The sequence below is a fragment of the Ovis aries genome, chromosome 14 (genome assembly GCF_016772045.2).
Source record: "Ovis aries strain OAR_USU_Benz2616 breed Rambouillet chromosome 14, ARS-UI_Ramb_v3.0, whole genome shotgun sequence".
Classification (NCBI taxonomy): domain Eukaryota; kingdom Metazoa; phylum Chordata; class Mammalia; order Artiodactyla; family Bovidae; genus Ovis; species Ovis aries.
In genome coordinates this window covers 22,732,026-22,755,649 of record NC_056067.1, presented here as the reverse complement: position 1 = coordinate 22,755,649, position 23,624 = coordinate 22,732,026, and the positions used below count along the sequence as shown (strand labels likewise).

At 51.0% G+C, this 23,624-nt stretch overlaps 1 protein-coding gene across 2 annotated transcripts; it reads right to left on the bottom strand.

Annotated features, from left to right (window-relative positions):
- Nucleotides 1-1,298: 1,298 nt before the first annotated feature.
- IRX5 (iroquois homeobox 5) lies at nucleotides 1,299-22,894 on the bottom strand. 2 transcript variants are annotated; one of them, XM_027977846.3, is made up of 4 exons: nucleotides 22,324-22,894; nucleotides 20,854-21,259; nucleotides 19,925-20,704; nucleotides 1,299-1,417 (listed from the first exon to the last, which is right to left on the bottom strand). In XM_027977846.3, exons 1-4 carry the CDS (start codon nucleotides 22,570-22,572, stop codon nucleotides 1,371-1,373), a joined length of 1,482 nt encoding a protein of 493 aa, XP_027833647.2. In that variant the 5' UTR covers nucleotides 22,573-22,894; the 3' UTR covers nucleotides 1,299-1,370. The 2 variants fall into 2 exon arrangements, with proteins under 2 accessions (XP_027833647.2, XP_027833648.1); XM_027977847.3 differs by lacking the exon at nucleotides 1,299-1,417 and having other exon boundaries at nucleotides 19,351-20,704.
- Between the last annotated feature and the right edge of the window lie 730 nt (nucleotides 22,895-23,624).

Here is a 23,624-nt window from a genome sequence, read left to right as displayed (position 1 = left end):
AAAGCTGGGAAATGTAGTTCTGGCTGGTGGCTGCTTCTCGCTAACAAGCTATATTGCAGAAGTGAGAGTATGACTCTCTGGTGGACATGTAGTTCTCTGCTATATACTTGAGCCATGAGAAGATGGCTGGGACACAAGAGGAAGAAAAGCAGTTAGAAGGTATGGTTTGAGTTTCAAAGTCTGGCTATGTCCTTTTGGGTAGGTCACGTTCCCTTTCTGAACCTTGGTTTCCTAATCTGGAAAATGGAGATGGTGTAAAATGGGCAGAGATGATAAGGGTGACCAAGTTATATTCTATCAAACATTCTACCTGTGCCTACCCACTAAGCTTGGATGTTGGAGTCTTTTAGGGAAAATGTGATGCAGTTGATTTATATGGATTTCAAATTTCACTGAAAAAAGGAAAGGAAAGAGCTAGCAATATGGGGTTTGCATTCCTGGATGGTGACAATCAGCCAGTACTGAATGCAGAAAAGGCAGCACTCGGACACTGAGTTGCCACCACTCTCATATGGCTAGCTTGCCCATCTATGTGGCCTTTCTGGCCATGTCAGCAGGGAAGTTTGAGTCTCTTGAGCTGTGCAAGTATCATACCTATTCATAAAGATGATCACACTCAAGCTTCAGGAATGTTTTACTTCTCTTCTGCTTTCCAAAGATCTTAGTCATCGCCAAACTTTTACCACAGCTGCAGAATCTCGTACATCATCTTCATTGACTGATAAGCTCTAGAAATTGCATATTAACGATGAAGGCCAACATATATAATTCTTTTAATTGTCAATTTTTTTTTAATGTTGGCAGAGTATTGTTACGACTACCAAAACACAAACTTCAGGATCTTGTTCATCTTCCTAAGATAATGAATGGGCATTCCTGGAGAAGGTTTTGTTTCAGAATGCAGAGCCCTGTGACTCCAATAATTTGCTGAGGAAGTTACCTCCTGCTGAGGCCAGTGCTGGGGAGGCCTACTGACTGACAGCTGTAATTGATGGGCACTGCTGATGATGCCAGGGACATGGCCTTGTGGGGCAGGCTGGTGATCTCCTGCCAAGGTCCACTTGAATATCACTGGGAAGGCAGGAGATGACCAATCACAGATGCCTTTTAATAGTCTGTTGACAGAAGATAAGTTAAGAAATAGAGTTATATAAGACTGCTGGGCAGAGCAGGGCAGCTGTGGGAAAGGAAGGGACAAGGAAGGGAAGAAGGAGAAAGAGGAGGAAGAGAATGTTTCTGAATATATTATTCAGGATAGGCTAAGTTATGCTGTTATAACAAATGACCCCAAATCTCAATCACTTAAAACAACAAAGGTTTATTTCTTGCTCACGGTGCGTATCCATCGAGGGTCAGCAGGGGTCTCCACTTCATGTTGTCCTCAGCCTGGGGCCCAGGATGATAGAGGCTCCACCATCTGGAACATCATTATGGGAAAGAAAAAGAGAATTGTGGTGAATTGTGCACGATGTTTAAAGACTCACCTGGAAATAACATGTATTTCCTTGGCCAAGGAAGGTATATGCCCTGCGTCTCTCAGAACCAGTGGAGAAGGACAATTCTCCCACCTGCCCAGGAGGAGAAAAACTGAAAATTTTGTGAAACAGCCTTCATATATACCTCTCAGAGGATCCAAGATTCTAGATATGGAAAGGATCTGTACTTATTGGGACAATTTGAGTTGCAAATATAGAAGGTGAAACTCAAACTACTTAAATGAAAGGAAATTTATTGACTCACAAAACTAAAATTCAGTGGCAGGTCTGTCTTCAGGCAAAACTTAATCCAAGGGCTCAAAGTCTCTAACATCTTGTCTTTTACCATCTCTTAGCTCTGTTCCTGCTCTTGTAGACTTTTTTTCAGGTCTTTATAGACCCAAGTTAAAGTTCCATGAGAAAAAAGAGCCTGTACCTCTCTTCAAATTTACTAAAAATCTGAGGCTTCAGTCTCAGTCTGGACCATTTTGGGTCGTGTGTACCTTCCTAAACCAGTCACTGAACCCAGGGGGATGGAATGTTGGGCAGCCTTATATCATATGTCTAGCCCTAGAATCAAAATTGAATTAAGTTCGTCAAAAGCATTTAGACCCAGAGGTGAAGACAGATGGTTCCCAAGGGAAATTCAGAATGCTGGACTAGAATAAATATCCAAAAATATACACAAATAAAATTATGCATATCCACTACAGGATGTAGAGATGCTCTGACCCAGTGGTTTTCCAAGTGTTGTTTCATGGTTGTTAAGCCTACACTGGAGTTCCCGTGCTCTCCAAGCTCCCTTTCAATTAGAGTAATTGTGCTCTGTTTGTTAAATATTAGCATTCCATGTAAGATTTCTTTGGAACTAAAAAAGTGGGATTCTCTGCTTAAAAAAAAAAAAAAAAACACAAGAGGACTAAACAACACTGGTCTTTGATCCCACCTCCTCATTTAAAAAAAGTTGAGACTGAGATTCAGAAAGATTATATTCTCTTCATGTCTCATTGGCCAGAATGGGTCACCTGACTTCCTCATTGCAAGGGAACTTGGGAAAGTGAGCATCTGGCAAGGGAAATAGGATGATCACAACTGGCCCAGATATAAATGGTCCATCCCTTAGGGCTGGGCGCATTGCCACTCCACACAGAGGTGGGGTTCCTTTAGGAAAAGAGAAGGAAGGAAATGGTTCTCCAGGAGCTGTCAGCCGTGTTGGTGTGAATCTGATTTCATGGAAAGTTCCTTAAGGCTAGGACTGGGTCTTGTGTCTCTGTTTATTCCCCACTGGTTTGTGAAATTTGCCTGCAATGATCTCTTTTAATCCTCAAAACAATCCTATGACTTTTAAACTGTCTATCTAGAATGGACCCTTATAACTATGATTGTGTCCCATTTTCGAGAAAGAGAAACCAAACTTCAGAGATGAATTAAGTACCCAAGTTCAAACAAGTAGGTAGTTTTGCTTGTTCCTTGCTTTGCTCCTTTGTCACCGAGGGAGGAGGGAAATTTAAGCACAAATCTTTCACCATCTAGGGGTTGACTGTAGAAAGGTCAGGGGCAGACAGTGAGAAGTGGGGCATGACAGAGGGGACAGCATGTGCAAAATCCCAGAAGCAAATGGTACAGAGAAATGACAAATGGTTTTGTAGGTTTAGAGCCTAATAATTAAAGGAATATCATACTTAGGAGTTTAAGCCTTCATGAGGGCAGTAGAGAACTGATAAATATTTTAGGCAGAAGAATGATATCATCACATATCCAATCTATCTTCATGGGCAAAATCAATTTCAGGGAATAGGACTAGGTCTGGGAGGCTACCAAGGAGATGAGAGATGACAGTGGCCTGGATTCCAGCGTTGGAGACAGGAAGGAAGTGGAGACTCAAGAAAAAAATTAAGGACGTTGAATCCACCAAATCTGAATCCAGATTTGGTACCTGGAGATGACAATCTGGAGAAGACAGGGAAAGCTGAGGCTGAGTCTCAGGTTTCTAAATGGTGGTGCCATTGGCTGAGGTGGGGCAGGTGTGAGCTGAGGGTAGAGGGCAGGAACCCAGGCATCCTGGCTCCCGAGGCTGCACTGCTCATCATGATGTACTCTGGAGGCCCTGTGCTTGTCCCCCATAGGGCTCAAGACTGGGCCACGGGTATTAAGGGAACCCTGATTGAAGTGAGGAAACCTCCTTCACTGGGTGTGGGTACAAGTCCTCACCCAACCAGTTTCTCACCCTGCAAAGAACACCAGGCATAGGTGAGGGCCATTCACCAGGAGCAGGTAGTGAGCCCCTTCCTCATCCTGCCTGGAGCCCCTACCTTTGCCTCTCCCCTGCACCCAAGGTAAGACACCTGGGCCCTCAGATTTCCTGGTAGGACCTGGCATGCATCTGGTTCCTTTCTCCATCTGTATCCTCGGAGAATTACCTGGATGCTCTCATCCCTAGTACCCTGAAGCTCAGACGCTGTACCTGGCACAGTACTGAGAGAAAAAGAACAAAAATCAATGATTTCAACATAATAAATTGATCCTAAAACTTGCATGGAAGCATAAATCCTCCCAAACAGCCAAGTCAAATAGTTTTGAACAAGAAAAGCAAGAAGGAAGGACTTCCCTGGTGCCTTTGCCCCAGCAGTACCTCCTCTGGAGAGGGAGCAGGGTGGGACTGGAGCCACTGAGAATGTCCTGGAAGCTTCTAGAAGGACTGAACACAGTCTCTGAAGGGTGAGTGCATTTGGACAGGTGACTGGGTGGTTGCTCTGATGCCAAGGAGCCAGGCTGGGATAAGCGGCTTGGAAAGTGACTGTGTAGCCAGTGTGGCCAGAACACAATACACCCAGGAAAGGGTCTTGTCACACGGGCGCATGGGGTCAGATGGATGAAGAGCTTCAAAGACAGAGAGGGGAACTGTGACTTCTGTCGGTCGAAATGTAGCTTAGATTTTGCTACTCTCCCACTCCACAACCTTCTGTAGCTCCGCTGGCTACTGTCTCCTGGCTAATAAGGCAAGAGCATGTGGATGGAAAGATGGGAGAGTGCCTGGAGACAGAGAGACCTATTAGGAGGCTGATGTCACAGTCCCAGAGGGAGAGGACAGGGCCTGAAGGGGACAGGAGGAAGGAAGAGCGTATTCTTCAGGGAGGGGTTTCGTGAGATGCACGCCAACCCCCTCCCCGCCTTCACCCTGGCCCTCATCACACTGAAGATCACCGCTTCTCTGCAGCATCAGATAGCATTTCAGGCTCAGCAGATAGCAGGTAACTTATTCTACTCAGCGCAGAATAGAGCCACGAAGTAGCCAGAAAAACAACTGCTGCCTAAAACTGTAAAGAACACACAGCAACTCCCTCCTGGATCCAGCTAGGCCCAAAACACAAGAGTCAGATATTCCTAGGTTCATATCTCACTTTGACACTGACTCAGGCAAGTAAACCTCAGCGCCCCAGTTTCTTCACCTATAAAATGGGCCTAATAGTAATACATACTCCCTAGGTTTGACGAGGCTTTACTGAGCTCATGTATGTAAAACCTTCAGTAGAATAACTAGTATACACTAAGAGCTCAGTGAGGTAGCTCTTATTATCAATAGCAAAATAATTGGTTAGGTATTATGTTACCCACTGTTCTATGCAGTTGATTAGCAGCTTTTAGCAAAGGAATAGGTGCTGGAATTCTCAAACATCATTTATCTTATCATCAAGGTGGAGACGTGATTAAGAAATGTCAGAAGAGGAAACAAATTCCATTCCATTCAATTCAGGAAGTTGTGACTTGTCATTCCTAATTATAAAATAATAGAGAGATAAATGGACAGATAGTAAATCATGAAAGCTAAACATTTGAAGTACTGACTACTTCAGTAGTGAGATTATGCTCCCTATTTGAAGTACTGACTGCTATTTTTAAAAAATAAAGAAAAGCCTATTCTATCTCCCTCCAAAAGTCCATGCTTTTGTGACAGAAGTCCATGGTGTCACCTCTAGGAGTTTTCGTTACTCAGCAATTTTGGAAATGAGTGATTGATGTAATTAAAGTTATTGGTAAAGAGAGACTCAGTTACCACGGAACAGATGAGTCAGCAGAAAGTTTAAGTAATGAAATAATGTTCCAAGGAATGATTCTTAAAATAAGCTTTTTTTTTTTTTTTTTTTTTTAAATTCTAGCCATTTTAACCATTGCTGGTCAGCAAAAAGATGTGAAGTAGTTAAGAACTGGAGAAAACATGCTACACAATTTTAGAAGTTCTCAGATGAAGTCATTTTCAATCATAGGAAACTATATGTAGTAAGCAATAATGGTAAGTGCTCACCTTTCTTGAGAGTTCACCATGGGCTTCAGTGGGCTTTGCACCCATTATCTCATTTAATCCTCATTTTTGAACATTTGGGCTTCCCTGGTAGCTCAGCTGGTAAAGAATCCGCCTGCAATGCAGGAGACCCCAGTTCAATTCCTGGGTCGGGAAGATCCCCTGGAGAAGGGATAGGCTACTCATTCTAGTATTCTTGGGCTTCCCTGGTGGCTCAGCTGGTAAAGAATCCACCTGCAGTGTGGGAGACCTGGGTGTGATCCCTGGATTGGGAAGATCCCCTGGAGAAGGGAACGGCTACCCATTCCAGTATTCTGGCCTGGAGAATTCCATGGACTGTGTAGTCCATGGGGTCGCAGAATTGGACAGGACTGAGTGCCTTTCACTTTCACTCTAACATTTAAACAAGCAATGAGGTAGGTACTGTATTATTCTTGTTGTATAGATGCAGATGCTGAATTTCAGAGAGGCTAAGAAACTTTCCCCGGGTTGCACAGCTGACAGAGGGCACAGAGGGGAATGGAATCCAAGAAGTCTGGCACCCAATCACCACTCTGTTTAGATTTCCTGATTGTCTAATCTGGTTCTTCAATACACCCCAGATAATACAGTACAGTCAAGATTTGAATTTTGATCTGTCTGATCGCACAGCAGTTTCAAAATTCATATTTCTACGGGAAAATCCAAGTATCCTGGCTTGGGGTGCATTTCTTCATTTTCACTTCCATCGACAGGTATTGAATACCCAGGGTGCTGCAGGCTTTGGTCTCTATGTTGGTTCTACAAAGATGGCTGGGGCAGGAGGACCCTCAGGAGGGTATGTGATGGTCAGTGTGATAGATGATGAGGCTCAGACTAGTGCTGTGGGTGGGAGAGACAGTTGAACAAGACTTCTCAGAAGGATCTATGGGACTCGAGGAGTGCATGCATGTGAAGCATGGGGAAAAGCAAACTGCTGGCTCATTTCTAAAGTCTTTCCACTGGATCACTGGATGAAGGGAGGCGAGAGAAACCAAGATCTGGGCTGAGGCTGGGAATGGGAAGGAGGTGACTTTAGTTTGGGACACTTTTTTTCATCTGTCATTTTATATGGCTTTATTCTTATATATAAAAATATATATAATTATTTTTATTAAAGTATAGTTGATGTACAATATTACATATTATAGGTATATAGTACAATATAGTATTCACAAATTCTCCATTTATAGTTATTATGAAAATATTGGGTATATTCTTCGTGTTGTACAGTATATCTGTGTAGCTTATTTTATACCTACTAGCTTGCATCTGTCCCTCCCCTACTCCTATATTGCTCTTCTCCTCTTCTCTCTCCCCACTGGTAACCACCAGCTTGTTTTCTGTGTCTGTGAGTCTGCTTCTTTTTTGTTATATTCACTAGTTTGCTGTATTTTTTAGATTTCACATGCAGGAGACCGGGGTTCGATCTCTGGGTCAGGAAGATCCCTGGAGAAAGGAATGGCAACCCACTCTGGTATTCTTGCCTGGAGAATCCCATGGACAAAGGATCCTGGTGGGCTACAGTCCATAGGGCGGCAGAGAGTCAGACATGACTAAACAACTCACACACACACACACACACACACATAAGTGATATCTGACAGTACTTGTCTTTTTCTGTGTCACTGATTTCACTTTCTGGCCTAATACCCTCAAACTCCATCCATGTTGTTGCACATGGCAAATTTTCATTCTTCTTTTTAATGGCTGAATAGTACTCTACCATATATATAGAAATTAAGGAAACATAGACATTGAGGAAACAATCCCATTTACCAGTGCATTGAAAAGAATAAAATAACCTAGTTTGGGACGTTTTGAATTTGAGGTATTTGAAGTCCTTCTGGCTGGAGATATAATGCAGGCAGTGAGATGAGTGCCCTGGAGCAGGGGCAGGGGGTGGCACTGGAGGTAGGCCAGGTGCGCTGCAGCACCATTGAGGGGTGTGGCAGAGCTTCTGGGCAGGCTGTGGAGGGCCTACCCAATAAACAGGCTAGGCTGAAGGTCCGCGCCCAGAGAGAAAAGGAAAGAGAGGGGAAAGAGACGAGGTGTATGTTTGGGGTGGGGGCTTAACTTCGAGTGACATTACAGCTGCAAACCCAACAGCCCTCTGCTCGATAGCACTAAACAGAGTTCCCATGTGTCTCTTTGGCCGGCTTTAGGAAGAAGGGGAGAGAGATGGGGACCTCCCATCTGTAAGCATCTGGCAAAGGGGGCGCTGAAGGGGCAGGGACCTCTCAAAGGGCAATGGATCCATGTCCTCAAGCTCACCCACCCCTTCCCCAAACTTTGCTCAGAGCCTCTCTTCTTGCCCTGCAGAAGGAACAGAGAAGGACTAGAGTCTTTCATAGTGTCAAAGAGCATATTGGTATGTAGATCTTAGCCTCTTATCCCTAAAGTGTGCATGCTCAGTCACTAAGTTGCCCGACACTTTGCGACCCCAAGGACTGCAGCCCTCTGAGCTCCCCTGTCCATGGAATTTTCCAGGCAAGAATGCTGGAGTGGGTTGCCATTTCTTCCTCCAGGGAATCTTCCCGACTCTTCTTGAACCCTCGTCTCCTGTGTCTCCTGCATTGGCAGGCAGATTCCTTACCAATTTGCTACCTGGGAAGTTCTTAACCCCCACCAAAATGAACTACAATAAAAGAGACTCAGGCCCTGCAGAACCAGTGGAATGGAAGGAACCAAAGCTTAGCAGGTTTCTAACGATCCTCCCATCTGGTCCTGCTCCTGCAGAAGCACGCCTGGAGATAAGGGCTACAGTGCATGCTCAGTGACTTCAGTTGTGTCCGACTCTTTGTGATCTCTCACGGGCCATGGCCCTCCAGGCTCCTCTGTCCATGGCGTTCACCAGGCAAGAATACTGGAGTTGGTTGCTGTGCCCTCCTCCAGGGATATTCCTGACCCAGGGATGGAACCTCCCAGGGTACATTGCAGGTGAATTCTTTCCCCCCTGAGCCACCTGGGAAGCCATAAGGGTTCCCAGGGAAGATTCCCTGGAGGAAGAAATGGCAACCCACTCCAGCATTCTTGCCTGGAAAATTCCATGGACAGGGGAGCTCAGAGGGTTATAGCGCAGGGGATTAATTAGGAAAGAGCAAGGGGGAATAGGGTGGGGACAGGAAGCAGGCATCTCTGACTGCTCTGTCACCAGCCAGCTGCATGATCTTGAGCAAATGGTTTTACCTCTCAGGGCCTGAGTTTCCATTTCTATAAAATGAGCAGTTACTATTTTTCAAAGTGTAGTAAGCACATTTCTGGTGGGGGGAGCGGGGAGGAGGAGACACACAATCATGGGCAAAGCAGAAGGACTGGGGTTGGGGGGAAACCTCTAGAACAACCAGAGACCCTGAGAGACGCCAGTTGCCTTCGAAGCCCAGGCAGCCAAGAACTTCACTAAGTTAGTTTTGCAATCATTGTCTTCCATTGATGACAAGGGATACTAGCTTTCGGTGACTGTGATGGTATACACATTCCTTTCAATATAAGGAAATGGTGACAAAATTCGAAGGAAATTATTCTGTAAATAGTAGTTTCAAGAGTCAGAGGTGATGATGAGTATTGGGAAGGTGGGGCTCAAATGAGTAAGTTTCAGGGAACACTGAGCAAGGTAAGGGTTCTTTCCTTGCAATTTTGAGTCCTACGGAGTCTTCTCAGACATTTTCTAGAAGTTGTCAGGCATTTACCACCAGATTCAAAGAAAAAACTTAAAAGAAGGTAGGAAGGAAAAAACAAGTCTGGAGAGAAAAAATAATCTCCACCAGCCAAAATAAACCAGGCCAACAATTTCTACCACATTCTTCATGAGAGTAAAGAGGTGGTGTTTATTCCAAATGAGCCCTTTTCTCCAAGTCACCACTCATCCACTCTTTTACGTGATGCAAGAGAGTCAGTCCTCAACTAGCCATGAAGATCTTTGCACGTGTGAGTGTTTAGAGGAAGAGCCACCTATTACTACAGGGTTTAGATTTAGATGCTGGATACAAATAGAAGGCAAACAAAACCAACCAATCAACCAACCAACAACAACAAAAAAAACTTGTGGTTTAGAGCTAAAAAAAAAAAAGTCTCAGAAATGACAACTGTGTGGTAAGTCTGATGTCAAACTGTGTTAGCTGGGAAGGTGTCTGGTATGTTCTGGAACTGTGAGGGTATTTGGAATCTAAAGCTAACAGATGTCTCACTCTGCTTGAAAGATGTTGAGATGATGTTTCTAAGGGCCTGTGGGTTCCCTTGGGGACAAAGCCACTGATAGTTTTTACAGGAAAAAAAAAAATCCCCAAGCTGACGACCATATATAAAATACAAGGATTCAAGAAAAGGATTGAGGGGTTGGAGGAAGCAAAAAACAGTCAAACAGACATCAAAAAGAAGAAGAAGATGGAGAAGGAAATGGCAACCCACTCCAGTATTCTTGCCTGGAAAATCCCATGGACAGAGGAGCCTGGTGGGCTACAGTCCATAGGGTCACAAAAAAGCTGGACATGACTTAGCAACTAAATGACAACAAGAACAAAATTTGTTTAAAGTTTTTGAAAAGAAGAGGAAATACAAAATAAATGCGTGAAAGACTCATGATTGAAGTCCTTGTCCCCACTTGAATATGTTTGCTAGAAGTTGCTCTGTAAAATGATGGGTGAAGGCACATTCATTTTTTGCTTGCATTATGTGAGTTCATTGTGGGCGGGCAGGCAGTTACTCCCAACAGGAGAAATGAGCAAATCTTTTCAGATGGCAATTATTTAGGGAAGTAAACACTCCTTGGCAGGAGCATCGGTCCTAGTCCTTCCTTGCTGGTGAGTGTCTAGGGGAGATGACATACTCCTAGCTTTTTCCTCATCTGTACTTCACACCCGGAGTCCTGAGGAGGCAGCCCGTCCTCCAGCAGCGTTGGAGGAGGGCTAAGATGTTTCCCGGCCCAGTCTAAAAATATCTCCCTTGACAGCCTGTCATAGCGTCTGAGATTCCACCATTATAAATTCATTCCTCTCTGTTAAGGCATTTTGTTTCCAGGAGTTCTCGGTTAAAATATAGATATCTGCGAGATCTTAGCTTGGCTGAGACAGAGGGAGAGAACACAGCCTAGGTGTTAGGAGACTCGGGTTTCCGTTTGGTTCTGCCTATAGACTCAGTGGGGCTTCCCAGGTGGCGCTAGTGGTAAAGAACCTGCTGCCAATGCAAGAGATGTAAGAGACAAGGGTTTGATCCCCGGGGTTGGGAAGATCCCCTGGAGGAGGGCAAGGCAACCCACTCCAGTATTCTTGCCTGGAGAATCCCATGGACAGAAGGGCCTGGAGGGTTCACCATAGGATCACAAAAAGCTGGACACGACTGAAGCGACCTAGCACACGTGCACACGTAAACTCACTATGTGAGCTTGGGCAAGTCATTTTCACTTTCTAAACCTCAGTTTCTCCACTGATTTTTTTAAAAAAAGAAAAGGGAAAAAGGAAAAAAAAGACAGGAATAAAAAGGGAACTGAACTAGAGAGTTCTGAGATCTCTGGTTTCAGGAGGTACGATCTGTTCACTTCAGGGTTTGGCCCGGACACCAAGTCCTTTGCCACTGGATTGCCGCGTGTTAAGAGCAACTCCTTTGGGCCAAAGGATTTGGCTATCAGGTCAAGGGAGTATCTTACTTCCCCTTCTCTGAAAAAAAACAAATCCCTGCTCCTCCCTTACTGTTGGCCACCTCAGCAAATGGCAACTCCATGCCTCTGGGTTTTCAGGTTCAAATTCTTGAAGGCACCCAGAATTCCATTTCTCTTGTTCCCAAGAGTGTATATAGATCCAACCCACCAGCAAAACTTGTTGACCCTACCTTCAAATTATCGCCCAAACCTGACTGCTTCTCCCCATTTCCCTGGCTACCATGCTGGTCCAAGACTGAATTCCATCACCTCCCCCTAAAATTCTCCGTCAGCTTCTTAACTGGTCCCTGTGTCTACTCTTCCCCTTCCAGAGTCTCAGCTCCTCATACCTGGGGATGCCTTTAAAACATAACTTAGATCCTGTCTCTCGCCTGAAAACCTTCCCTCTCCCACTTCCTCCCTCTCTGTCATCATAAAATCCAAAAAATCTCACATGGACCTATGAGGCCCCATATAATGTGAACCTGGCTTTGCCTTGGTCTAATTCCCTCCCTCAAAAGTTTTGTTGCTGTTGCTCAAACTTGCTCCTACCTCAGGATCTTTGCACCTGCTATGCCTTCTGCCTGGAATCTCTCCCTCCGATTATCGGCCTGTCCTTTCAGTGGTAAAGAGCCCACCTGCCAATGCAAGAGATTTAGGAGACTTGAGTTTGATCCTGGGCCAGGAAGATCCCCTGGAGGAGGAAATGGCAACCCATTCCAGTATTCTTGCTTGGGAAATCCCATAGATAGAGGAGCCTGGCAGGCTACAGTCCATGGGGTCACAAAGAGTCAGACACAACTGAATGAAAATGCACGCACAGGCACCCATTCCCCCAGCTTATCCACTCTAACGCCCCCTCCCAGGCGACGCTTCCCAGACTGCCTTGCCTTAATTTTTTTTTCCTAATGCTCATCACCTGGAAATGGTGATTAGCCATTATCACACTTATTTGTTTACTTTCTGTCCTTCTCTCTAAAATGTAAGCTCCAGGAGGGCAGGGACTTTGCTTTGTTGCTCGCTGCATCATCATCACCTAGAACAATGTATTTGGCACGTTATAGATGCTCAATTAATGTATGCTGGAGAGACAGAAGGTAATGATTTAAGTGGAGCTGCACTAATATGGAGGCCAGCCTAAGCTTTCCACTGGATTGGTCAATGCCAAGGGCTTCCCATGTGCTGCTTCAGCAGGGCAGCAAGTCCTGGGGAGACAAAGGTAGAGCCTATTGTTGGGAGATGTGGGTGGGGCGCTGTGTGGGGTATAGGTTGGTAGGGGAGGCAAAGACTCCAAGCTGAGTTTATATGTTTATGGGCTACAGAGTTTTTATTCAGACTAGAGGAAGTAGCCAAAAGGCCCTCAGGACACACTCCCAAAGATAGGAGCCTGTAGAGAAAGGGTGGGTTATGTATGAATCAGAACAGCTGTGAACAGTCATGTGGGCTAACCGGAAATTCAATTCTGCCCCTGTAGGGGATCCCAAGCCAGGTCTAGTCAGCTCCCAAAGGTCAGAGCTGCCTTCTCAGGCTCCCCACTGTCCCCCTTAATCAAGTTCTAGAGAGGAATATACAGATGCCAGGGAGGGGGGGAAGGGAAGAGTGCTGCAGGATACCAGCTGTGCTGGCAGGATTTCCCCCAAGTCAGAACCCAAAGCCTCAAGTCTTCCTCCCTCCCTCCCCTCCCCTCAGGCCTCGGCTAGCATCTTCAGTGAAGTGAGGTCTTAAGAGAGTATGACCATAATAACTATGTCAAAGGATGACCACATGCCACCCATTAGAATCCTCACAAAACAGGTGGTACAGGCCATTGTACAGAAGGGGCCATTGAGGTTCAGAGAGGTTATGTGATCTGCCCAAGGACACACAGCTTATTAAATTGCAGACGTAGAATTGAGTCACCAAGGCCAAAGGGCCCAACCAGTAAGTTATAATGCCTCTGGACAACAGCCTACATCTCCGTACTGCCTGGAGCGCCCCGGTCACACTCAAGTCCTGGCTTCTAGAATACTGGAGCAGTGCTGTTTACCTCTGAGCCTGCTGCCACAGGAGTCCCTCCCGGCCCCCCTACCACCCCACACTACAGCCGACAGCCTGCTGGGATGGTGGAATGGCTGGAGCTCACACCCCAAATACAAGGCTGGTCAGCAAAAGGTGGCTAAAGGAAAGGAAAGCGCCCAGGGCCAGGGCTGGATGCAAATAGAAATCCTTGAAGACGCTGAATCCTCTGAGGTAGAACCCCAGCTGTGTGGAGCGCCTCCGACAGGCCGCTGGTGCGCACCAGAGCTCTCCAGCCCTTGTTTGATGAGCAGCGGCCAATAAATTCATTAATCATCATTTTATGCCTCATCAAACCCCCTCCAAGCCCCTCCATGGGAGTTACACAAATTAGCCCCTGAAAAGACAGTAATTTCAGTTTAGCGAGGTAAGTGCTTTCTGATGGGCTCCGCGCACAGAGCTCTCCTGACAAGCCAATCCATCAGCGCACTGGGAACCGGGCGCGGCCGGGCTGCCCGGACCAGCCGGCCCTCACCAGGCCCAGCCTTGCACAGCCTAGCTTGCGACGGCTACCTGGCGAGTGTCTCGGCCTAGGGCGCCCCCCTTTCCCCACCTCTTTTGCACCCATCCTCCGAAGTCTGTCTCAGCCGCCCTTTTGCCCTCACCCACCCCTACCTGCTCCTCAACCTTCCAAACAGAAAAGAAACTGTTGGAAACACCGAGGATCAAAATCGGGTAACGAACTTCTCCGAGGGTTAAGGAGACAGACGTACTGATGCTGAAGTTCTGAACTCTCGCCCAGGGGAGGGGAGAACCAGGTAGCCCTTTCCCCTCATTCAGTCTGGATGTCGGGGTTCGGCGACTCTTTGAAACCATGGAAGGGTTATGTGTATTGCGGGCATACTTTATTGGGGAGAGGGTGTGTCCACGCCAGTCCTGAAAGAAATCCCCGGATCAAAAAGAGAGCCGTCTGGGAACAGAGAAGAGGCTCTCCGCGCCTGGAGGGCGGCTCCACGGGACACTGGTGGCTGGAGGTGGGGGACACGCCTGGCCTTTTTCGCGGCCCTAGCCACATGGGGTGAAAGATGACGCCTGGGGAGGGGAGCAGGGAAGGATTTTTCCATCGAATGGGCCTGGCCAGTAGGACTCCAGTATAGGGAGTTCGGTATGAAAGGAGAGGGGAACAAACCTCAGAACATTGTGGCGAACGGTTGGGTATTTGCAAGCGCGAAGCCAAAGCCGCGCCTTCTCACTTTCCGGTCCTGGTGCACAGAAGGTACCAAGCGGATCCTACCCGGCGGGCAGGGGAGATGGACGAGGAGCCGCGGTCCACCGAACCGACTGACCAGCGCGCACGGCCGCGGAGAGCTCGAGCGCCCGGCGACGCGCCCCTCCTTCATTAGCTTGCCCTCCACGCGGCGCTGCCTCGGAAAATAAGTTAGCAAACGGGGAGCCGTTTATCTCTTTTATCTTGGGGCCTGATCCAATTAAATAAGTGCACATTTACATTTGCATCCATCAGGCGGGAGCACTGAGAGCCCGGGGTTTGCTCGGAGCAAATAAAAGCAGATTTCACTGGGAAAAGTGGCGTCTGGGAGCGCCGGGCTCCTCCGGGCGCCGGAAACGAGCGTGGCCCTGAGGGAGGCCTTGGGGACCTTGGGTTGGGGCTTGAGGCCGATTGGAGGCCAGAGATCCCCAACGGCCCGGAGGGGCTCCGGCTAGGGCGGGGTGTGCAGCCGGAGCTGCCTCCCGGCCCCCGAGGCGATCGTGTTAGGCCACAACCTGGGCCCCACCTGGTGCCTGGGACCCAAGTCGCATTTAGAGCGAAAACGAAAAGAAGAGCCGCTCCGGCCTGGTCCAAAAGGGAGACCCGCGGGGTGGGTCTACGGACAGTCCGGCAGCTTTGGCCAGTTTAGGGGGAAGAGCAGGGGGCAAGTTCCAGGTCCGGCCGATTTCCCTCCTATTCGGCGGCCGAGAGGCAAAGGAATGCTAAGAGCCAAACAGAGGGCGCGCCTCCCGCTGTCCTCCAACGTCCTGGCCCGAGGGGAGATCAGGGAACACCTTCAGGAGGGGTAGAGGGCATGCCCAGGTGAGCACCTCCAGCTTTGCCACGCCGGCCTCATTAAAGATTCGCTCTAAACCGGGTTTGAAGAATTTGAGGGTAGTTTTAGCAGCAAAGATGTCTAACCCACAGGCCAAAAGATAGAAAAGATCTTTGGGGGCCGCGGCTGCATGGTAGACCCCGCTACATGCCAAACCGCAAATAAAAAACTGTGCGGGGGCCCAGAGGCCGGGCATGGGAAGGCCTGCAGAAACGGAATGCGTGCCCCTAAAGCCGAGCGGGAGCACCCGACATGCCCGGGCTGCGCGGGCGGCGGCCCCCACCAGCAGGCTGCTCCGGCCGCCCGCAGATTGCTCAACTGCCTGCCGCTGGTTTGTAAAGACTGTGCCCCAGCCTTGGCAGGCATCTGCAGGGTTAATCCTCTTTTGGTCGCAGGCCCTGCTTCCCGAATCCCCAGTGTTAACTAGGTTCTGGGTCCCAGGCCGGAGCGAGTGGGATGGCGGGGGAGTTTACATTTGACCCTCTTGGGGTCCAGAGCTAAGGACCCAGCGGCGGGGGTGGGCGGGGGGTGAGGAGGGGGCATGGCCGGGTGTCGCCTAACTTCTTCTCTCTGCGAGCCGCAGGGCGCTCGGGGACCAGTAGGCGGCGCCCTTCCTGAACTGCATCCGCCTGTGTCTCCCTCTTGGGAGCGCAGGCACATTCCTTTCAGTTTGGGCGCTTTGCAAGGGCGTTATTTCGTGTCTCTGCCCGGGGTTGGCAGCTTGTGAGGCGGGACAGGTGGGCTGGTTGGCACCACCCGTTCTGAAACCGCACGCACGACCACCTTACCCCAGCCCCTAAATCTTCCAGGTTCCAAGAGCTGCGTACATCTCAGGGGAAATGAGAGGGCCCCGAGGGGTCTGCAACCAGGAGGCCTCGATGAAGGCTCCTCACCTAGGCCTAAGAACAACACTTCGGGCACTGGCCCCCGGATCCGAGGAGTGGGGAAGAAAAGGGGCCCTTTCTGCAGCCTCAACCTCTCTGAGCCCTCGGGGACTGACTGGGCTGTTGGCTTGTCACCCCAAATCCCAGAAGCTGATTCTGCCGCGCACAGAGGGGGAAAGGGGAAGAAACCCAGCGGGTCTCTGGTTTGGAGCTCCCTGGGTAAGGGTGGCGGGGGCTGACTGCAGGGACCCCACTCAGTGATCCGCGGCCTCTGTTGCTGGACTCAGCAACTCTTTTGCGAGATGCAGAGACTCCTAGTCACCCTCAGTGTCAGGCTAGCCTCTGTTTAGACACTGGAACCAGCGCAGCCAAGCGCAGGTGGCAAATGCCGCGCAACCCCCGCAACGAGGTGTTTTAGGCGCTGCTTCGCATCGCGTCATTTGCGCGCCCCAGTTCAAGCGTGCGAACAAACCTCCGGCACAGGCCGGAAGGTTTCCCCCCTGCCCTCCCCGCCCCACCGCCCCTTGCAGAGAGCATCGCCTTCGACACGGCCCAAGATGTGGCCAAGCAGAGGCTCAGAGGCTCTAGGAGGGACTTGGAACCTTACAGACAAGCCACTACTTCTGAGATTAAACGCGGGAGACTGTCTTAACCGCACATACCTCGATCCGCCCGGCAGGCAGCCCCCAAACTGAAAAGTCTCTACACACCAGAAAAAACATTGGTCAGCGAACCCCAGCTCTGGAAAGGAGAAAACCCTAAACTTAATTCGGGGCTTGTACTTAGGGCAAAGTACGCAAAGAAAACTCTAGAGGCCAGGGCAGGAGGGATGCAGGCAGGGGACAGCGAATTTGGGCATCAGCCTTCCAACCTCTGGCGGTTTCGCTGCCCAGCTGGAGGCGCTTCCCGCAGCCCCTCGTTGGGGAAAAATGCCGCGGGCTCCCCGGTGCGCGGCTCCCGTTCCCAGGCAGCCCCCGCGGGCATTCGGCTCCCAGCCCCGAGCCTCAGCAATCAGACCCGGGAGGCCCGCGCCTCGCTATTTGCATATTCCCGGGAACACAAGGAGGCCTGTAATTTTCTTTTTAAAATCGTTGGACAGGGTTTAGGGCCAGTGCTTCCAAATCCCGCAGAGTTGATGTCGTCCTTAAACTGGACTGGCCTATTCTTCTGACTTTTTTAGAAGAGAAGGTGATTCCTGGGGTTACATATTCAACAGGGGGGAAAAAGCTGATTGTGAACTGGGCTGTGTGTGCGGGGGGTGGTTGTGGGTGGAGGGGATTGGAGCGCGGGGGGTAGGGCAAGTCATCTCTGGAATTCAATTGTTTTTAAAAAATCATTTATAATTAAAGGGACAAAGTAAAATACGATCGTCTCATGCATATTTAATCATTCACACTTCCAAGTTTGAAACCATTTTCCCTGAGTGAATTTTCTAATTTAAACTCTGAAGTCGACTGCCATTCGCCAAAACAGCTGGACAATGCTGCTTTCAAACTTGTTTAAATTCGAATAAGCTAAAAGAGCCCCGTTGCAGGTTTAAAGGAAAAAGAAAAAGTAGCAAAAGTAAAACCTCCGGTGAAAGTTTGGGCGGTGTTTAAAAAATCAAGTAGGGTTAAAGTAGTCTTGAGTAGAAATGCAAATATGTGCATTTTGATTTAGCCTAATTAAACTGGTGTTATGTGCAAACACATTCTCTCTACACTCAGAGGCTTGGGTTTAATAGAGCAAATTAATTTCCCTCGCTGGCGTATGTTTTTGCCCTAAAGCCTCCCCTTCCCCGACCAGTGAAAATTTCCCACGAAATTCCACACGTCCGCGGTTCTCCATCTCCAGCGCAAAATGGAGACTGGAGCACCAACAGTGCTAGCGGGCCTCGGGCGCAGGGCGGTTTCTCTTCCTCGTTTGGGACTGAGACCCGACCTGACTTCGTTTTGAGATGAAATGTGCGGGATTAAATGGAGAAAATAAAACCTCAGAAATACTTTTGCAGCTACTCGAGACTCTTGAATGAGCGATGGGAGACGTGCTAAGGTGACGACAAGCCTGATCAAATCCACAACGGCCTCATTATCTAGGCAAATGTCCTTTAACTGCTGAATGCCTCTTGTCCAAAAAGGGGGTCCGTGGGGTGGGGCGGGGGACCCTTCTGGTCCATCCGGGGCTCCCCTTCCTTCCCTAAACGCCTGTGGTGCTCCCTCCCCAACTTCCGCCCCCTCTCTCGCCAATCTCCTACTCTGCAAAGTGCAGGCTTGTAATTCAGGACAAGTGTGACACCTACCTGTGAAAGGGGGGAACCGTCCCCTCGCTGGTCCCGCGGCCCCAGCCCCGCGGCTGCGCGGGGAATCTACCCGGCCGCCTACCACCCGCACGGTCGCGGATGGAACATTTACTAATTTAATGAAATCCAGCGAAGAGATCAATGCCCAGTTTTGAAGAGGTAGAAACGACAGTGACTTGGGAAAGCCTTCTCCTTGGCATCCCCCAACTGCTTCCCGCCCGCATTAGCCCAGAGCACCTTTGAAATAGTAATAAGGGCTAAATCCGGCATAAAATCGAACTCATTAGCAAAGTTCACCAGCTGATTGCTTTGCATAAAACACGACACTGATTGGAAGTAATTAGGTTAAGCGTTGGAGCTCGGGTGGTGCGTGTCTCTAACTGGCTTTGCCATCTCTTCTCCCTTCTGGGCACACACTTGGGTCTCTCTCGTCCCTCCTCCAGGGTCCAATCACCCCCCACAGCAGCCCGCATCAGTGATCCAAATTTGCATTCCGGGCAGGGCCAGGTTCCCTGGAGCTCGAAGCCTAATTACGGTTTCCCGCTGGCAAACTGGGTTCGGTGGAACCTTTCATTCCCCACTTCGAAAAAAAGTTGCAGGTTGCATCTTTTGTCCAGGGCGATGGACAGTTTATTGAGGCTTCTAACAAGTAATGAGTGGCTCTGATTATGTTAAAATCTCTTTTAATTAAATATTTTGCATTTTACAAAGGCGGCTGCAGTTTCTTTTACTTTTCAAATCTAAGAGTATATAACCTGTTTCCTTTCTGTAATAATACTTTAGCTCATACCCAGAAAAAATCAATAGGTGTAAAAAAATTAAATTAAACTTGTATTTTTAAACTATGAAACAGTTTTGGGGGAAACACAAATGTATATATTTATATTACAAAAAAAACATTAAATGCCTGTACAGGTGTCTTAATTTCATAATTTACTTCAAAGATATTGAATTATCAATTTAAATACAAAAATGCTACATTAAATATACAGAATAAGATTTAATACAAATCCTTTTTTAAATTTTTCTTTTCAGTTGGTTAAGACATTTCTGTGGGTGTGTGGAGATGTTTACATTTTTATATCATCCATCTCCATGTACTATAAACTTTTTAGTAGGAGGGGTAGTTTTGCTTTTCTCTCATGTTGATGGAAAAATAACTGCCAAGGCCATGTTTTCTTTTTTTAATAAATTAGGAAGGTCCGGGACCGACGCAGCCCGCGTTAAATGTCGGACATACCTTTCTTCAATTCATAGGGAGAGTCTTTGCACAGGTCTAGCTGGGACTGGCTCCGCAACATTTTCGGGTCTTTAGCCAAAGCGTCCGCTCGATTCAACACGGTCTGGTTTAATCCATTGAAATGCGAGCCCGGACCCGTGGTGGGGCCTGGCCCGGGCCCCGGGTGGCCGTGAAGGTGTCCGAAGGAGCCATAGTTCGTGTAGCCAGGATAGAAGGGCGCCGTGTAGTAGAGAGGCCGGGACAACACCGTCCCGCCTGGGAAGGGACACTGCGCCGAGGGCGAGCGCGATGGCGCCGGGGCTGGCGAGGCGCGGCTGCCTCCTAGGGCTTGCCCGGCTACGGGCCCGGGGCACGGTGGGCACGGAGAGCCCTCGCTCCCGCCGCCCCCGTCCTTGACCTTGTCCGAGGATGTGGCGATCTCCGCCAGAGACCACAGTTTGGGCTTGGCGAGCACCGCCTGCGGCGGCGGCGGTGGCGGCGAGTGTATGACCGAGGACCCTCCGGGACCGGGGGGCAGCTCTCCCGCGGCTGGGTGCGGGCCCGGAGCCGGCGCGCCGGAGGGGTAATGAGGGGCTGGGTCCTCGGCCAGCCGCGCTGCCGCGGGCCCGGCCGGGGAGAGCCCGCCGGCGCGGGGGGGCCCGGGCAGCGCGTCGAGGCGACCCTCGGATGGCGGCTCCTTAAAATCCGAGTCGCTGAGGCTGCCCTCGGTCTCCTTGCCGGCAGGGGTGGGCGGCCCCTGCAGCCGTTCACAGCCCGAAACCGCCTTTTGCTCTGCTCCTCCTGCGGGTGAAACCCAGGCGGTCAGAGGCACGGAGGCCACAGGTCCCCACCCGCAAAGGCAAAAGGCCCTGTCCCCAATCTCCAGGCCTTGGGCGCCCCCTCTCCAGGCCCCTCTTTGGCTCCACACACCCTTTCCCGCGTCCACCAACCTGCTTCGGGGCCCTCGGGGTCGCCCTTGTCCTCGGGCTTCTGGGGCTCATCCTCGTCGTTCTTCTCCAGATCAATGTTCTCCTCCTCCTCCTCGTCCTCACTGCGGTTCCGTGGCGTCCACGTCATCTTGTTCTCCTTCTTGAGGCGCCGGCGCGCGTTGGCGAACCAGGTGGACACCTGGGTGAGGGTCATCTTGGTGATGATGGCCAGCATGATCTTCTCGCCCTTGGTGGGGTAGGGGTTCTTGCGGTGCTCGTTGAGCCAGGCCTTGAGCGTAGCGGTGGCGTCTCGCGTGGCGTTCTTCCGGTACGCGGGGTCCCCGTACGGGTACGAGCCCAGGGGCGCCGCGTACGGGTGGTACCCCAAGGAACCTGCCATGCCCGGTGTATGGTCGTAGGGAGAGCCCTGCAGGGAAAGGGCAGAGAGAACGTGAGTGGGCCGTGGTCCCCAGTTGGCACCTGGGCGACTGAAGCACACTTCCTCTGCGCCCAGGGGTCTTCGGGCAGCGAGGCCCGCACTCAGGCTCCCCCTGGGGTAGGGCTGGAGGGCTCAGACCCGGGGGCAACCCCTCTTCCTCCTTAGAAGGAAGCAGAGGCCGCCAATCCCTGAGTCCTTGGAGGCTCTTGGAGCAGTCCTGGCTTCCCCGGCACCTGGTAGGCCCCCCTCTGGCTGGGCACGTCCTCCCCCGCGTGAGCAGATCCGGCCACCGAGGCCAGGCCCCTCTACCCAGAGAGAGGCCCGGGCAGCGGCGGCGACTCTGCTCTCTGCGCCCGAGTGGCTGCGCAGTAGAAACAAGGGTAGTGAGCAAAGGAAGTCAAGGAATTTTTTTCCCCCACAGAGAAAGGCAAACGAAGATTCAAGCCTTGTCCCTGGCACCCCCTCCCCTCCAAAAGTGTTATCCCAAACCGAAGCCACGGCGCTTTTCCAGAAAGTGCACCCGGCCGAAAAATCCCGGATGCACCGCAGCTCGCCCGACTTTTCAGAAATTTAATACCTCCAAATCGGATTGCGAAGATAGGATTACGGATTTGCAACATTTTGGAGGACTAATTAAAGGCGAGGCCAAACACATTTACACAGACCGAGCACGCTTCTGTTCAGATTTCGGATCTATTTCTTTTGAACTACTTTTCGCCAAATGGCCAAACCCCCCAAAATGAAATAGAGTAAAATGTGCAGGACGGCCTAGAGCTCACGTTTGAACCAAATGTTGCTCTTTGAAGCGACCTCTCCCCCCAAAAACCCCTTCCGCCAAGTTAGCGATCTGAGCAAGACGCGGCTCTCCTCTCCGTGCAACTCCTGAGCCCGAAACCCGGGCGAAGCCGAGAGAGACAATCGCCCAAGTTCGCAGGGGCCGCGAGGCTCGGCGGGACGGTCCGCGGTGAAGCCGAGGCCCGTGTCCCCCGCAACCCCCGCCCGCCACGCGCGGCCCCAGCTGCCCTCGCCCGCCCAGGCTCCCGCTCACTTACCACGTACGAAGAGAAGGCGGCGGCGGCTGCCGCCGCGGGATCGGCACCGTACTGGAGGTGCGAGTTGTAGCCCGGCGAGGGCGCCGTGAAGGCGGTGGAGCCGGCGTAGGGCGAGAACGCGGAGCCCGACGACGAGCGGCCGAGCTCATCCGTGCGGGGCCCCGAGATGACGCTGGTGCTGTACGCCGGGCAAGAGTAGAGCGCCAGCGAGGCGGACGGCTGGTACAAGTAGCCCTGCGGGTAGGACATGGCCACACACGGGCATGGGGCGCTCCGCGCCGCGGCCGCCAACGAGCCGGGCGGCGCCCTGCGAGGGCGAGCGGGCGGGCACCTGGTCTCCGGCTGCCCCGGGCCGCTGCTCCTCGGGCCCCGGCTCCCGGGCTCCGGCCCGCGGCGCCTCCTCGCTGGCTTCCCGCGCGCCTCCGGCTGCGACCGATGAGCCCGCTCCTCTGCGCGCCTCGCTCCTCCCGGCAGGGTTTCCCCCCCTCCCTTGTTGCTTTCTCTTTTTCCCCCTCGCTCTTTGCACTGGGGGGCTCCGCTTTTGGCTTCGCAAAGGTCCTGCCAAGATGCTAAGTTGGAAATTGAGGATTCTGACGCCTTGTGCGCGCCTGAAGCTCCTCCTTCCCGGGGTGTAGTCGGTGGGAGGACTGGCAGGAGCCTCTGGGCGGCCGCAGCCAACCCGGCCGCCAGGCGCTCCTCGTCCTCTCCCTCTTCCTCCCGGGCTCCCTCTCCCGCTCGCTGGCGCTCCCCTCGCCCCTCCCTAGCGCCCGCCTCTCCTCCGCGGCCCTCCTCTCCCCCCTCCCCTTATTCCTCCCCCCCCCCCTCCCCTCATCGGTCTCTCCCTCTCTCTCACTCAGACTCTCGAGCGCCGGCCCCAGGATGACAATCACATCCCAGGCGCGACGATCTCTTCCAACTTTCCTCCCCTGCTAAGTCGGGGAGGAGGAGCGGCGGTTCCGACACAAGCGGGCCCTGGTGGCCGGTCCGCGTTCCGACGCACAAAGGGAACGAGGCAGCGGACCACGCGCCAGCGAACGCTCTGCTTTTTCTACGCCACAGTAAATCGCGGAGTTAGCGGATTTCTTGTTCGCGAGGAGGCTGGGCTCCAAAGCGGATCGCTGTCCACCCTCCCCTGGTTTCTCCCCCTAGTTAAAGGACCCACGAGAGCGCTGGAGACCCAGATGGATGCCAGCGTTCAGGGCGCTGGGAGTCCGGGGTGACTATCCTCCACCAGCAGCAGCAGGTGGGCGAGAGACAGGCCTTGGACATCTGCACGTCTCCGGCTCAGCCTCCCGTCCACC

Excerpts from the sequence above, each read along its gene's own strand:
- IRX5 (XM_027977846.3), bottom strand. The coding sequence starts at position 22,572 with ATGTCCTACCCGCAGGGCTACTTGTACCAGCCGTCCGCCTCGCTGGCG. Across the intron at positions 20,705-20,853 it reads CCCCGAGGGCCCCGAAGCAG|GAGGAGCAGAGCAAAAGGCG; the intron begins GTTGGTGGACGC and ends TTTCACCCGCAG. Across the intron at positions 1,418-19,924 it reads TCCCTATGAATTGAAGAAAG|ATGGTGGAGCCTCTATCATC; the intron begins GTATGTCCGACA and ends ATGATGTTCCAG.